General features: G+C 44.9%; 1 protein-coding gene across 4 annotated transcripts; it reads left to right on the forward strand.

Moving 5' to 3' along the window:
• Positions 1 to 2,531: 2,531 nt before the first annotated feature.
• Positions 2,532 to 15,510, forward strand: C20H8orf48 (chromosome 20 C8orf48 homolog). 4 transcript variants are annotated; one of them, XM_063416707.1, is made up of 6 exons: positions 2,532 to 2,642; positions 3,477 to 3,714; positions 4,240 to 4,380; positions 10,147 to 10,454; positions 11,857 to 12,009; positions 14,663 to 15,510. In XM_063416707.1, exons 2-6 carry the CDS (start codon positions 3,486 to 3,488, stop codon positions 14,765 to 14,767), a joined length of 936 nt encoding a protein of 311 aa, XP_063272777.1. In that variant the 5' UTR covers positions 2,532 to 2,642; positions 3,477 to 3,485; the 3' UTR covers positions 14,768 to 15,510. The 4 variants fall into 4 exon arrangements, with proteins under 4 accessions (XP_063272777.1, XP_063272779.1, XP_063272780.1 ...); XM_063416709.1 differs by having other exon boundaries at positions 10,225 to 10,454; XM_063416710.1 differs by having other exon boundaries at positions 2,550 to 2,642; positions 10,249 to 10,454.
• Positions 15,511 to 15,803: the final 293 nt, after the last annotated feature.

Genomic DNA, 15,803 nt, shown 5'->3' on the forward strand with positions numbered 1-15,803 from the left:
GGATATTACAACTTTAATAGAGGGAGACATCAAAAAGCGTTTGCCCACAGCAAAGAATTCAACAATTGTGTTTAAATTTAATATAACATGTGATAAAGAGTTGAGCTGCAGTCAGAGTCTGTCACTGGCTCTCACACAATATTATTTATGGCTCTATACAGGCCCAGCTCCATGACTTTAGCAGGCAGAAACCTTAATACCTTCTGACACAACTGGGCTGAACCATCTAATATCACCCACAAATTCTTGAAAAACAAATACTCCTTCAAATAATTATGCTGTTCCAACATATTAACTTCCCAGGCAGTGGTGAAATGTCCTGTTTTAGGGAAGACCACTGAAAAACCTTGTCTGTATCCTGGGCTTCAAATCAAAAACCTTTAATATTAGGATCACACTCTGCACTGAATAAATGTCAGAGAAATAAACTTGATGGAACAATATATTTTTCATGCTCTAAAATGAATTTTAAAAAGGACCTAGAACAGGAAACTACAAAGTCTTTAACCTCCAGAGGAAAAAAAAATCAAATACCACCCAGGTCACTAATAATCTAATGTCAACTGTTTCCATAAAAAATGGGCAATGATAAATAATCAAAGCATTTAGTGGGAGCTGTGGGGATCTGGGTTATTCTCAGTTATTCTGTTATTCTCTGTGCATGTTGATTAGAATTTTAAAGAAAAGGTAATGTTTCTCCCAGCCCTGTTTCCCCATGGTTTATAACCCAGAGCATGAAATCTCTCACTTTATTTTCTAGATCCTTCCAGACCTGATCTCCCTCCGCCTGGCTGCCACGTTATCTTCTTGAGAAGGAAAATGCAGCCAGTGCAAGGTAAACCTCTAGGCTGGAGAGGTTTAGGACACAAGGCAGGCTGGGCTGATCTAAACTGCACAGAATCCCTTAAATCCATAATTCCAGATTCCTGCCCCATGAGCTCCCGGCACTGAGCTGACTCCACCTCCTGCACTGCGATAATTGCCCTTCCACTCACACACCCCTCTGATCACCGCTCTCATTTGTATGGGCAGAAAAGGTAAAAGAGATGTTTATCCCACAGCAATTATTTTAATTTCTTGCAGCAAACTACAAGAAAAGGGCCAGCCCCGAGCAGCCCACTCAGCAAACAACTGAATCTTAAAACTTGAACAATGTGTAGGCAGAGCTGTTTATTCCTCTCTGCTTTACACTCCACTGCATCAATGCATTTATTACTCTCCTGCATCCATCTCATGCTGGCCAATCCTTCTTTATATTAAATGTAGCAATCAGCACAGAGTTCTCTGTTCCAAGAGACACAAGATCACTTTTGCTGCATTTCATCAAATGTGAGAAAAGACAAAATCTCCATCCTTTGGCCAGGCAGTCCAAACTCAGCGTCAGGATAAAATCAGACAACACACTCTGCATCCCAGGACTGAAGAATCAGCTGTTCTTGCCAAAAAGGGTTTCACTGAAACAAAAAAATAAAAGTGGTATTAGCTAACCTGAAATAGCAATTTTAAAGCAAGATCCCAGGATACAGAAGAGTTGCTTTTATCATGATGTAACCTATCGAAATTGTACCTGAAAATATGGGAAGATTTCATGTCATGGAATACTTTTTGCATCTTATTTCCATGAAGTGTCACATCCAAGGCCATCTGCGTTCATCTTCTTGGATGTAACACACTGTCATAAAGGTAAAAAAAGTCATTTAAAAATTCCCTGGTGTTTCTCTTGGCTTTTCTGTCGTTATGGCAGAGCAGGGCCGTAGCTGACCTGCAGCATGAGATGTTTTTGACAGAAGCTGGTGTCACACCTCCGCCAGCCCCTTAGCAGTGTTTTTGCAGTGTTTTTGCAGTGTTTTTGCAGTGTTTTTGCAGTGTTTTTGCAGTGCTTTTGCAATGTACCGCCCTGATCCTCGTCGGGATTAAACAACCGCAGCCCCTCAGCCGTTCTCACACGTCCTTTCCAGCCCAGCTGCAGCTCCTCAGTGCCCTCCTTCAGGGAGGGGCCCACACCAGCAACTCGATGTGGGCCATGGCTGTGTCCCGATGGGGGCTATGGCCGTGTCCCGATGTGTGTCATGGCCGTGTCCCGATGTGGCCCACGGCTGTGTCCCGATGTGTGTCATGGCCGTGTCCCGATGTGTGTCATGGCCGTGTCCCGATGTGGCCCATGGCCGTGTCCCGATATGGGCCATGGCCGTGTCCCGATGTGGCCCACGGCCGTGTCCCGATATGGGCCATGGCCGTGTCCCGATGTGGCCCATGGCCGTGTCCCGATGTGGGCCATGGCCGTGTCCCGATGTGGCCCATGGCCGTGTCCCGATGTGTGTCATGGCCGTGTCCCGATGTGGCCCACGGCCGTGTCCCGATATGGGCCATGGCCGTGTCCCGATGTGGCCCATGGCCGTGTCCCGATGTGGGCCATGGCTGTGTCCCGATGGGGGCTATGGCCGTGTCCCGATGTGGCCCGTGGCTGTGTCCCGATGTGAGCCATGGCTGTGTCCCGATGTGGGCACAACACCGATCCCACATACCCGGGGCTATTTCGGGGCCGGATTTTCCGCCTCAGCCGCGGCCGGCCCGGGCTCCCCGCCCCGCTCCGCCCTCAGCGCCCGGGGCCGCCCCTTCCCTGGCGGGGAAAGCGGGCAGGGGTAAGCGGCGAGTTCCAGAGGTCAAAGGGAGGAAAGAGCAGCTCTTAGAGCCGTCCCTGAGGGCCGAGGGGAGGGAGGGAAGGGCAGAGCAGCTCCCGGAGCCCGTGAGCGGCGGGCACGGCGCTGGCTGCGGGCACTGCCGGGCACGGAGCTGCTGGAGCGGGGCCGGGGGAGGCCGCGGAGCTGCTCCAGGGAGAGCTCAGAGCCCCTTCCAGGGCATAACGCAGCTCCAGGAGAGCTGGAGAGGGACCTGGAACGAGGGATGGAGGGACAGGACACAGGGAATGGCTCCCACTGCCAGAGGGCAGGGCTGGAGGGGAGATTGGGCAGGAATTGTTCCCTGGCAGGGTGGGCAGGCCCTGGCACAGGGTGCCCAGAGCAGCTGTGGCTGCCCCTGGATCCCTGGCAGTGCCCAAGGCCAGGCTGGACAGGGCTGGGAGCAGCCTGGGACAGTGGGAGGTTTTTCCCACTATCTCATCTAACCACACTCTCCTTTTCAACTCATCCCCCCGTACCTCATCTTTCCTGTAAGTTCCTTTTCGATACTAGAAAGGCGAAAATTTACATTTAATTTTTTTTTAATGAAGGATTTTATCCAAGCATTACTGTAATCCACTGCAGATTTGAAAGGAATGCTGCTCAGATTTCACAGCTAATGTTCAGTGCTAATTGGTGCTGTACATTTACCCTGTGGATCTGAATGTGTGCTGCTCTAATCCGTGCTTTGCCTTGATCACAGCCTGGGCTGTGATGTGACTGTAACAGCCCAATGTGTATCCCATGTTGCTGTAAGTACTCCTGTGGAACTGACCTTGTTTTTGTGTTTATTTGCAGTGCTGCCCCATGGCCTCTGCCCCAGCAGAGAGCTCCGGGAGCCATGGGAAGGGGCTGGGGTGGAGCCAGAGTCACAGCAGCTCTGCTTTGGACTATTCAGGAGGCACCTTTGAGTCCTTCAGCGAGGAGGAGGAGAGCGAAGCTCCTGGATCCTGGTGTTCCACGGAGGATTTGGAGGGGACAGCTGTGTCAGAGGCGTTGGAAAGCTCATTGTCACTGGCAGGCCAAAGTCCTGCAGGTATGCTGAGCTCTCCCTGCTTGAGGCCTGTGTTTCACAGCTTCAGAAAGTGCAGTGAGGACTTGAATCAGCAGAAATAAATGTGAAAATTGCATAAAGTGTCCTTGCTGTGCAAAGTGCTGACCAGATCCATGCTTCAGACAGTTCCATGAGAAGGACTTGGCCATGGAATTCATTCCCTGGTAATCTTGTGATGCTGGAATTCTGTTGGCACCTTAAAAAACAATTCTCCAACCTGCTTTTTACTATGTGTGAAAAGATGAAAAGTAGCTGGGCCATAAAACAATTTTTCCATGGGATAGTACAGAGATTTGAAATACTGGAGAGGGCTGGGTAGGACCTTAAAGCTGCATCAGATGAGGGATAAAGCAGAAGCTGAAATCTGTGGCCTCATCTGTGTATTGCTGTGGCTCAGGGTTTCTCCTCCCTCAGCAGGGAGAGCTGGCATATTCAAGTGGAGGATTATTTGCCTCCCACTTTGCTTTCATCACAATGTGTGTTCAAAGTTGCCTTTTTTCCTTGCAGAGGAGGAGTCTGAAGCAGTGGATCCAGCTGTGGAAAGAGCTGCCATAGGAAAATGGATTGATGCCATGGGAAAATGGATTGGTCTGAAAAATAAAGACACTGGGATTAGTCCAGACAAACCTGTCATCAGAACTCCTGCTGGTGAGTTTGGTAACCTCAGCAGTGGTTATAATTGTTTCTTTTGGAAGGACGTGGAAACTTCACTTACATTTTATACACAGGCTATCAAATTAAGACAGCTAATTAGGCTGGCTTAAGTAGCCAAGTAATTAAGTACAAAGTTTCTCTTTTATGCTTTCTTGGACAGCAGTTTATCTCCATATCACCCGTGGCTTTGATGCTCCCCCCACTTAGTGACATTATCCTGGTGATGCATTATCACACAACCTGGAAGAGTACATTAAAAATGTCCCCACATTTGACAATTAATTGTTTAATTTCATTGAGGTTTTTTTTCTCTCCAGCTGTAGAGGTACTAGGAAATTTGGGCACTTTTCCTTCCAAAATAAACACGGCTTCAGAATTTATTGTGTGAAAAGGTTTTTTCCCCTTGTTAATCAACAGTGTTGATAACTGAGTTATTTGTTTGCCCTGTTTTAGTTCCTTTCCCAAGCTGAGGGAGGCAGTAGGGCACCAATTTTGGCAGGAACAATGGAGCAGCTTTACCCAAATAATGATGGAGTAGGGAGGAGGAGGAGGAAGGATCCATTTCCATGTACTGGTTATGCAAGGAACTGTGAGAGCAGATGGTGGGATGCAAGCCCTGCTAAAGTCTGTCAAAAAGTGGGTCAGAGGTGCTATTTTTAATTAAGAAAAAAGAGCAAGAAAGCTGTAATTGAGCAAAAAATAATGGGAGCAGACGGGGAATCTTCCTCAATCTGCACATTGATGGGAAGTGAGCAAACCTGGAGTTTTGTGGGTCACTGTAAGACTGGTTAACCAGGAGTTCCCCCTGCCTGGGTGCTTCATGGCATGGGATTTGTGTGCCAGCATCCTCAAAGCACCCACCTGTCCTAAAAAAGCAGCACCTCAGGTCACTTCTAGGCTGTTCTGAGTTGCAGAGCTCCTTCCCCACAGCAGTGAGTCAATGTTGGGGTTCCTGACTCATCTCCTGTGTTTCTGTTCCTGTGGTCGAGGGAAGGCAGCTTGTGTGGAGCAGCTCATCTGCTGCAGGAGGCTTCTCCTGGCCTGCTCCTCCAGGAGAGCCTCCTAAAATACTTCAGAGTCCTGTGACTGATTCCTGGAGGCAGTGAAAGGGACCTGATGAGTTCAGAGGCACTGAATGAAAGATGAGCCACAGCTCAAGGCTGAGCTTTTCCATCTCCACAGGGTTTTCCCTTGAAAGTTGCACTCAGAGGATTTTATTCATAGAATCACTTGCAGATCCTTGTGCTTCTGCACCAGGGAATGCTCTGCCTTTGGCTGATGGATGTGGATGGCAGGGAGAGTCAGAGTGGCCACTGAGGCTGGAGCAGCAAGTTCTGTTCCATGATTTGAGCTGATGGATGCAGAGCTGGTTTGTCTTTGCTTGTCCTGTCACTTTTCCCTGTGGCAGCCTCAGGTGCATCAGTGCTTCCAGTGATCCATATGAGAAGCACAAAATATGGTTCATGCTTTTCTTTGATGCAAACACAGTACCCAGCCATGAAATCCCCAAATCAGTCACAATTAGCCATGCACTGCATTTTTTATTGCAGAATATTGCCATAAAATAACCACAGCAACTTTTGTATTCTGATATCTATAAATGCTTTTCTTGGACTTAATCCTTAGCACTTGGTAGCCCCCAAATCTTGTATTGTTTTAGCAGCTTGGAGATGTTTTTTAATGCAGTAGATGAGCTCCCCTAGAACTGGATTGCAGCACAGTGAGTCCCCTCAGAACACTCAGCTCAGTGAATCGTGTGCACTGAGCACACAGGTACTCTGAATTAGCCTTTGCTTTATTGCCTCCAGACTTGCCTTCTCATCTTACAATGCCGTTTTTATTTTTCATGGTTTTCTTTGTGGGCTGAAAGGAGAAAAACACACTGGCCTCAGGAGAAGTGAGAAATTTTCATCAGAGTTGTCTTTGTCCCTCCACCCCAGTGTGGTAGCACGAGCTGTTATTAGGCAAATGCATCACAACACGACTGTAAATTCTCAGTTCCACAGAGATTGCTCCATGTTAGTCATCTTTAAAATGTGCTCAGAAAACTGCAGTTCTTCAGCCTGGATGTATCTGAAAATTCAGGTGGGGCTCTTTAACCCCCTGGCTGGTGCTGTGCTCACAAGTTGCCTCTCACTTCTATAATATGTCTCCATTAAATGCTTTGCTTTTGTTTATTTTTCTGCACTATTCCTCTAATTGTTCCCTGGGAGGGTGGGGATGCCCTGGCAGAGGTTGCCCAGAGCAGCTGTGGCTGCCCCTGGATCCCTGGGAGTGTCCAAGGCCAGGCTGGATGGGGCTTGGAGCAGCCTGGGATGGTGGGAGGTGTCCCAGGGTGGCTTTAAGGTCCTTCAGCCCAGGTTGGTTTTGTGACTCTGGGATGATTCACTGTGCTGGAGGAGTTTTACTCATTTTAAATTCTTATTTGTGATGAACAGCCTGACATTTCAGCCTATTTCTCCCAGTTCTGTGTTACCTGCAGGGGTCTTTCTTATGCTCTGTACTGGTCAGGCTGTCAGCATGTTCATCTGAACTGTAAAATCAATTGAGGTCATTATGAAGATGTTATCTGGAGCTGCAGAGGTAAAACCTTGCTGAAGAGCTGTTATTGATTATTGCCTTTCACAGTTAGCTCTTTTTACTTTTAATCTTCTTTAAAATAGAGTATTAGTAGGGAATAATAACAACAAAATGCCTGCCAAATTTCCTATTAAATCAAAGTTAGACATCAGAGGAATGGGAAACTCATAAAGATTTTCATCTTTTACTCCCTCCTCGTGGATTTCAAGTGTCACACTTAAGGCTGGAGTTGTACACAGACAGCAACACCTACACAGGTCCCTGAGTTCCAACCCCCTCAGCAGGGTTTGGGATTAGCTTCTCTGTCCTGGGCTGCTGGAACCACAGCAGCTTCCTGGTGCACTCTGTGGAGCTTTACTTCCTAAATATTCCACGTTTTGTGACCTTCCTGCTGGGTGAGCCGTGGCCCGGACTGGTGCTGTGCTGGTGTCACTTGGGCTGCTCTTGGCACTGCTCTGCCTTTCTCCTCTCCAGTGAAGAGAGGGAACACTGGATTTGGGGCACAGAAACATCAGGGAAATGTCCTTGTGGAGCAGGCACTGCCACTGGCAGGGATTCCCTGCTCTGACCTTAGATGTGCCACCACAGGTCTGGATCCCACGTGGAAAAGAGGGAATCTGTGAGAGACATGGAATAAACCCAGCCCCCAGAGCTGAGATCCCCTGGGCAGGTGAACCTCCCACCCCTGGGGGAAATCTGAATGTGTGAATACTTCAGTTAGGACACACTTTCCTCATTGTTTTTGGGGTTGTCTCAGTAAAATTCTAGTCCTGATCCCTAATTTATATTCTTTCCGAAATTCCTGTTAAACATGAGTTAATATGAAGAAGTAACTCCAGCACTGAGTCGTGCAGTGAGGTTTAAAAATTGCTGTTCCCTTTGCCAGTGTTTCTTATGAATTCTTGCAGATGAGCAGATGGGTGGGTGCATGTGGAATTTATTATTCCACAGGATTTATGCATTATTAGAAACCAGTTCTTAATAAAATTGCACTTGTGGATGTCAGAAGAACCTTAAGTGAGTTATTCAGGCTGGTATTAGACTGTCACTAAATGCTCAGTGCACCTGATGTGTTTTACTTCTCCCTCGGAGTACTCAAATGCTTTTGTTCTGGATTTTTTTCCTCTCTCACAATGGTAGCTTCAATCTTTTTATCCATTCTGTGTTCAGCATAAATGAACCTGCCAGGAATATTTTATTAGTATGATTAAACCCAGTAGTGGCATGATTTCCACTTTTTTACACGATTCTTGCAAGGAAAATCACCTGATGACTGAAATGGTGGTTTCCACTCAGATATTTATGATGCTCCCTCAGAACTTTTTTAAATTAAATTTCATTTTAAGGTATTGCTAATTCTTATTTATCTGTCTATAAATTGTCACCATGTCTTTGCTTTTCATAATTTTGATACATTGTGTTCTTAGGAGGAGTAAATTGCACTGAACTGTGGTAATTGTGCTTAAACATATTTTTCATGTCGTCCATGAAGCCACAAACCTCCTGCTTTCCTTAGTTTTAATTATGGATTCCCTTATCCATTGGATTTCTGAGGAGATGCTCATTTTCTTTGCAGAATTCCACAACTGTGTCTTGTGCATGCAGGACTAAATAAATCCCAGGGAATTTAGGGGAAGTTTTATATTCCTGTTCAGTATTTTGAGGATTTGTGTTGTGGGACTGGAACACCAAGTGCCCATCTGGAAATTGAATTTAATCCTGAAAAAACAGAATGTGGAGGGGTTGTTTAAATGGTATAATCCAACCTCCCTGCAGGAATTTGGGTGTGAATCCTTGGAGTTAAACCTTGGAGTCACCATCTGCCTGACTTTGGGGGAAATCTGGGCATGGAAACCTCAAGAGCTGTGGTGTCTCCACCTCACCCAGGCCTGTCCCCTGCTGCTGTCCATGAAATACTGCCCTGATTGTGCTCCAGACCTCTGGAAAATCTCCCCAAAAGCCCTGAGTGAAGTTATAAATCCATCCTAACCCGCCCAGCTGAAGTCTAATATCTATTTCATTTATTTTTACATGCCACGGGGAAGGATAAGAAAAGATGAAAGAGGGAATGATGTTTTTAAAATAGGATCTTATAAAGAATTTAGGAAATGATTGTTGAAGCTTTAGAGGAAAAGTGTTTTCTAATTGCATTTCCTCCAAAAAAATTGCCTTTCTGTACTTCGTGGAATTTATTGGAGTTTGTGGAATTTATTATTCCAGAGTGACTTCAGTGGACACTGCCTCTAATTTTTCTTACAAATTGCTCCTTAGAGTTACTGATGAAGAGCTCTCTTGAAATATTAATTAATTTGGGTTTAGCAAGCTGTAGTTTCAGGTAGTGAGATGCTAAATCTGTACTATTGACAGCCAGTTTATTTAATGTCATAGTGTTTGACTGCTTGCTTTGCTAATCTATTTATCCTGTGCCATTAACCTTTTGTCTTTTATTTCCTCCCATCTTTGGAGCCTGTTTTAGAGCCATTTATGGTGCAAGTTCCTACAACTCCCATCCACATTTGTGTTTAAATTCTGATTTTGGAGCCTGTTTTAGAGCCATTTATGGTGCAAGTTCCTGCAGCTCCCATCCACATTTGTGTTTAAATTCTGATTTTGGAGTCTGTTTTAGAACCATTTATGGTGCAAGTTCCTACAGCTCCCATCCACATTTGTGTTTAAATTCTGATTTTGGAGTCTGTTTTAGAACCATTTATGGTGCAAGTTCCTACGGCTCCCATGCACGTTTGTGATTAAATTCTGATTTTGGAGCCACTGATTGTGCAAATTCCTGCAGCTCCCATGCACATTTGTGTTTCAATTTTTATTTTGGAGCCATTGATTGTGCAAGTTCCTGCAGCTCCCATCCACATTTGTGTTTAAATTCTGATTTTGGAACCTGTTTTAGAACCATTTATGGTGCAAGTTCCTACAGCTCCCATGCACATTTGTGTTTCAATTCTGATTCTGGAGCCTGTTTTAGAGCCATTTATGGTGCAAGTTCCTGCAGCTCCCATTCACATCTGTGTTTAAATTCTGATTTTGGAGCCCTTTATGGTGCAAGTTCCTGCAGCTCCCATGCACATCTGTGTTTAAATTCTGATTTTGGAGCCCTTTATGGTGCAAGTTCCTGCAGCTCCCATCCACATTTGTGTTTAAATTCTGCTCTGCTGTTGCTGCGGGCAGGGCTGACCCTGGTTTGTTTTCCCGTGGGTAGCACGAGGTCGCACAGACAAAGAGCAGCGATTCCTGTTTCCCTGGCAGCCCCTGATGCTCTGTGGCCGGCAGGAGTTCCCGGGTGGTCCCGAGGGGAGCTGGGCGCTCTGGGCGCGTTCTGCAGCAGGAGGATCAGCGGGATGCGGCGCGCACGGAAGGACAGGGCGCTGCACTGGGCAGTGCCAGCAAGGCAGACCGGGACAGGAGATCCCAGAGCTGTTCCTGCCCAGCTGATGAACAGGATCCTGCTGGAAAACACCAGGGAGGCTGTGAAACAGGTACTGAGGGAGGGAAAGGGAGATTCTCCCTAAATTATGGGAGAACCACTGGAGAAAAAAGCCCGGGATAATATCGGGATAAGTCAGGCAGACCTTACTGATGGCAGGCCTGGGCCTCTGGAAGAGGTTTTGGGTTGATATCCCGAGATTTATCCTTCTCATTTCCCAGACATCACTGTAGAACTGGTGATAAAATCCTGATTTGTGTGGGATCCCAAGGCTGGGATCATAATTTATTTTACAAGAAGCTCTGGATCAGCTGAAGGAAAAAGCCTTTTATTTCTGGTTGTGTTTGCCCCATTTATTTATCAAATTATTCTGCATATTATTTGTTGTGAATTCTTTGTGACTCCAGGATTAGAAGAATTCCAAAGACAAAACCTCCCTGTGCTCCCAGCTTTCTTAGGCATTAGGTAATATTGAGAAAGCAGTTCCAATAAAATCTTGCTCACTTCAGTCCCTGGTGAAGAAGCCTCTGTCTCACCTTTACCCAATTCAAATCTCTTTTTTTTGTCTCCAGCCCAGTGGTTTTTTCCCACCACAGGATGGGTTTTATGCCCCAGCTCCACCCCTCAGCCCTGCACCTAAAAATAACACTTTAAAGTCAGTTCTGGTGTGATAATTATTTCAGGCTTCCTGTCTTTTAAAATGATTTTGACATTTCAGCCATCTGCTTTTTTGATTTCTATTAATGCTAATCCACCTCACAGATTTTGTGGAATTTTTATTTCCTCTTTATTTATCTTACATTGTGAGAATACATTCCCTGAGAAAAGTAACTTCCTCTGCTCTTCTGCTTGGTTCTGTCTGTAGCTCCACACAACATTTTTATCCAGAGAGGTCAGGGAAGAGGGGACAGAGAGGCCTGGGATGGCACTTTCTGGGGTTGATTCCCCTGCTTTTGTAGCAATTTAATGTGTTTGTGGAGCCAGATGGAATCTGAGTCAATTAAATCAGATAAAACCATTGATATTTCATAAAAGCACTAACCCTGGGATTTGTGTAATGCTGCTAAATAGGCTTAAGATTTCATGGTGGATAAACTTAGGAATCACTGAGTAGCACTGCTTATCTTACAGGCAGAACTGCAGAGTTTGGGCTGGATTCTGGCTCAGAGCTGCCTATTTGAGCTAATTGCTCCAGAGTTTATTTGCCTCTTAATTTATTTATAAAATGTATAAATATAATTTATAATCAGAACTCCTCTGGTTGGTGTTCAAGGCCTTGCACACAGTCAGCATAGGAACAGTTACAAGATGATAGAATTGTGACTCTGAATTATTTTACCACTGCCTAAAAAGCCAATTTTTGTCTTTAGACAGTGCCTCTGTGTGTTTTTATTCATTGTTCTCAAAGTTGCCAGGCCAGACGTTGATCATGACATCAAAGTTTCCTGTTCCAGGTGACAGAGGCTGAAATCCACGAGGCTTCAACATGTCCTGACTGCCAGCAGAAGAAAGCAGAGCTGGCCAAGGTTGCCTTTCTCAGGCAAAAAAAGACTCTTCTGGAAAGTGCTTTAATCCAAGAGAAATTGGAAGAACAGTTCTACTCCAGAGTAAGCAAATATTGTTGAAAAACATTCCTGCTACATTTTACAGGTGCTGCAATGAAAGAATCTGTAATTCAGATTCCCCCTGATACCTGGCAGTGAGATCAGTGCAAGCCAAAATAGAATTTGGGTCCATATCACTGGGAAAATGCTTGGGACCAACATTCTCCTCAAGTCACTTGAGCTGCCTGATTTGTGGAAGCTGAAGTTCATTCCCAGGATGTCCTGGAATTGCTCTTGTGTCCCTTTTGGTTATGTCTCCCCAGTTTGTTTTCTGCTGGGCTGTCCAAGCTGAAATGGCAAATTAAATGATGTGATAGAGCTAATTGCCCACTCTGGGCTTTCTTGCTCATCCTTTGCCTTGGGAATCTTGGAATAGGACACTGCAGTGTGTGAGGGAGGCTGAGGCCTGGGGATACTCTGAGATTTCTTCTTGGAATTCCTGTCTCTGTGCCAGTGTCCCAAGGACTGAAGCTTTGTTGGTGGGAAGTGCCCCTGGAGCAGCTGTGTGAGCAGTGAAATGTGCAGAATTCCTTGGGTCTCCTGTTCTTCAGGAGGATCTTCCTGAAGGAAGGACTCCTCCCTGCCTCCTTGGGAGGGCAGACTGAAGGCAGGAGCCTTCCTGCAGCTCCCAGGTCTCTTCCCATGTTGATGAGCAGGGTGGAGTTTGTGCTGTACCACACATTCCTTTCTTCCTTAATAATTCCAGTCTCCAGAATTTGGACTCTTCCTCACTCTATACCTAAGATTTAAGAGCTTCAGTCTCGGGTGAAGCTTCACTGTTTCTCATTTTTCCCCCCTGCTTCACTGCAAGGGCAGCTGCTTTTCCCTGTCCCTCCTTAGGGAAGAACCCTGTTTTTAAAACGAGGGGCACCAATTTGCTTAGGCTGGGTACGGGTATAAAGTCTCTAAAGATCTTACTACATCTTGATTTCTAAATAGAGTAATTTATTTATACAAAAGCACATATCTGAAGGCAGAGAGTTCTAAGAGCAGCTTTATTTTACAACCAGTTACAAACCTAGGCAAAGAAAGTCTGAACAAGACAATAACTAAAGCATAGAAATCTTAACACATACAACTCAAATGAAACAGCGAACAAAGCACAGAATTCCTAACAAGCAAAACTAGTAAAACTATAAGTAAAGCACATATCTGACATTACAACCTCTAAGTAAATCAGCCTCAGAGTAAAGCAACCTCTTATTACTATCTGTATTTTCAATCGCTAAAATCACATTAACAGAGAAGAATCAATTACAAATTTCAGACAAGCATCTCAGTCACAGAGATCATAGTAACAAAAGAGACCCCAAAATTCCAAACCCACACAAAGCCCTCAGCCACAGAGACGCGAACACAACATGAAATCTCGAACCACACAAAACTCCCGTCCAAAAGATCGCGAGAGCAGTAGAAGCCCAAGCCACACAAAGTTCCCGAAAGCAATGAGAGCCCAAGCCAAACAAAGTTCTCGTCCAAGAGACCGCGAGAGCAAATAAAAAGTCTGAGCCGCGCAAAGTTCCCATCCGTAAGATAACAAAGACAGTAGAGCCCCAGAGTCCCAAACCCTTGCAATTCCCAGTTACAGAGACAGAAACTCTCACAGACTCCCCAGCAACCCCAAACAAAATCCTGAAGCAAACGCCACAAGAAAAAAGAGAAGAAACGAGATCGCAGAAGCCAAAGAAAATCCCTAGAGTCCCAAACCCTCACAAAAAGAAGAAACGGGACCCCAGGGCCCAAATCCCAAGCTACCTTTAAATGATACCTTTAAAATCTCATTCAGCTCCCTAACAAAGCTCCTTCCTCAAGCTGCAAGAAGTAGAAGTTAAATCAATAGATCAAATTAATTAATCAATCAATGCCTCCACCTCCAACCCTAAAGCTTTTTATCCCCAATTACAAAATGCATATTCATATTTTTTATCTACACACTAACCAATCTAAGTACAATTCTAAAGTTCGTAAAACTACAAAAAACAGTATCAAAACTTACGCACATAACATATCTATTAACACAAAACACTATCTTGCTAGCCTAAAGTTCTATCTTGTTATTGTAAAAAACCTCTATCCTATCATATATGAAAAACTCTGTCTTCCCTACATAAAGTTTATACAAGTTACAAACAACAGTCTACCCTATTTTTATTATATTTTTACTCTATCACTAAGCCTAAAGCTGTGTCCTTCTACACTAAACTAAGACTTAGAGCATACAAAGCTTAAAGCTAAAAGTTAGATTTCTACTTTATACATTTAAAGCTTTTATATATTCTAATTTTTCTAAAAGTTTTAATTCTATCTCTGTACTTTTCACTCTCTGTGCAAAATCCATAAAAACATGAACTCCAACACTCACTCTATACCTAAGATTTAAGAGCTTCAGTCTCGGGTGAAGCTTCACTGTTTCTCATTTTTCCCCCCTGCTTCACTGCAAGGGCAGCTGCTTTTCCCTGTCCCTCCTTAGGGAAGAACCCTGCTGTTGGACAGAGTTTTTAAACTGTTTTAAACAGAGTTTTTAATCCTTTCAAACCCACCAAATTATGTGGATGAGTGCTGCCCACCTGGCTGGGTTTGAGGGACTGGGGGTGTGATACAGGCCATGAGAAGTGGCGGGAATACTGAATAATTCCACGTTTCCTTTCTGTTTCAGGACATGCTGACACTCCTAGGAGAAGCACTCAGAAGCTTTCCCAAACCTTCAGAGGATCCCAGGGATTTGTGGCAAAGGCTGAAGGAAATGGAAAGCCTGAATTAAGTGGGTGAAGGACTGGGAGAGCCTCCTGTGGGCAGTCACCTCCAGAATTCCAATGAATTTGGATCTGAGCTGCTCTGGCAGTGATGGATTGGGTGCTGCTTTAATATTCCTGCAGGTGGAGGCAGATCTGCCTGGCTGGGGTGTGAGTCAACCCTTTCTCCTTCCTCAATGCAAATGTTGCAGTATATTGTAATCCATCTCCATAGGCTTCTCAAATTTCAGAAGCCAACAGTTCCCATTATTAATCTGGCAAGGCAGAAGTATTGTTTTTTATGGGATTGCTGTGGGATTGCAGAGCAGCTCCCAGCTGCTTTCATCCATAAGGAAAATAAATGATTCCCTTTGCCAGGGCAGGGAGGTGTAATTACTGCATTTCAGCTCAGCCTTTGCCCACTGTCTCATGGTAAATTGAAAGTGAGAGCCCCAGGTGGAGGACAAAAAGCAAAGTTAACTATAGAAAGCAGTAAAATGAAATGCAGTATTTATAGAAGGGAAATAATGAGGCTGTAACAGAAATTAATCAGCAGGACTGAGGATGCCAATGGGATGAGAAATGATAATAAATTAATCATGAAATCTATATAGGATAGAGAGGAAAAAAACCCAACAGATTAAAACCAGAATGGGAATTACAAGAAAATACTTTGAAATTTGTTGTAATTTTTCAAGATGATGAAGTCACTGTTGTTCAAAGACTGGATCTGTTCAGTACACATCCAAGTAAAACAGAATTGTGCTGGGAATCTTTGGGTTAGACAATGAAATCATCCTCACTGTGGCCCCCAAAGCCTGGTGCTGCTCTGTGGGCACCTCTGCAGCCCCTCTGTGATCAAAGACTCTCCTCAGCCTCCCATCTCCTGATTTCTCTGCATTCACATCTCTGGAAATCTTAGAGGAATATCCCTATCCATGAACCCACACTGTACTTTTGTGCCAAAGCAGAGAGGATTAAATGCCCCTGTTGCATTTTCTTCACCCATTTTGGGACAATGGCTGAAGTGGAGTGTGTATTTCATGTGGTTGTTTCCTTCTCGTG

Source organism: Prinia subflava, chromosome 20, assembly GCF_021018805.1.
Source record: "Prinia subflava isolate CZ2003 ecotype Zambia chromosome 20, Cam_Psub_1.2, whole genome shotgun sequence".
NCBI lineage: Eukaryota > Metazoa > Chordata > Aves > Passeriformes > Cisticolidae > Prinia > Prinia subflava.

Excerpts from the sequence above, each read along its gene's own strand:
- C20H8orf48 (XM_063416707.1), top strand. The coding sequence starts at position 3,486 with ATGGCCTCTGCCCCAGCAGAGAGCTCCGGGAGCCATGGGAAGGGGCTG. Across the intron at positions 4,381-10,146 it reads TGTCATCAGAACTCCTGCTG|GGCTGACCCTGGTTTGTTTT; the intron begins GTGAGTTTGGTA and ends TGCTGCGGGCAG. Across the intron at positions 12,010-14,662 it reads AAGAACAGTTCTACTCCAGA|GACATGCTGACACTCCTAGG; the intron begins GTAAGCAAATAT and ends TTTCTGTTTCAG.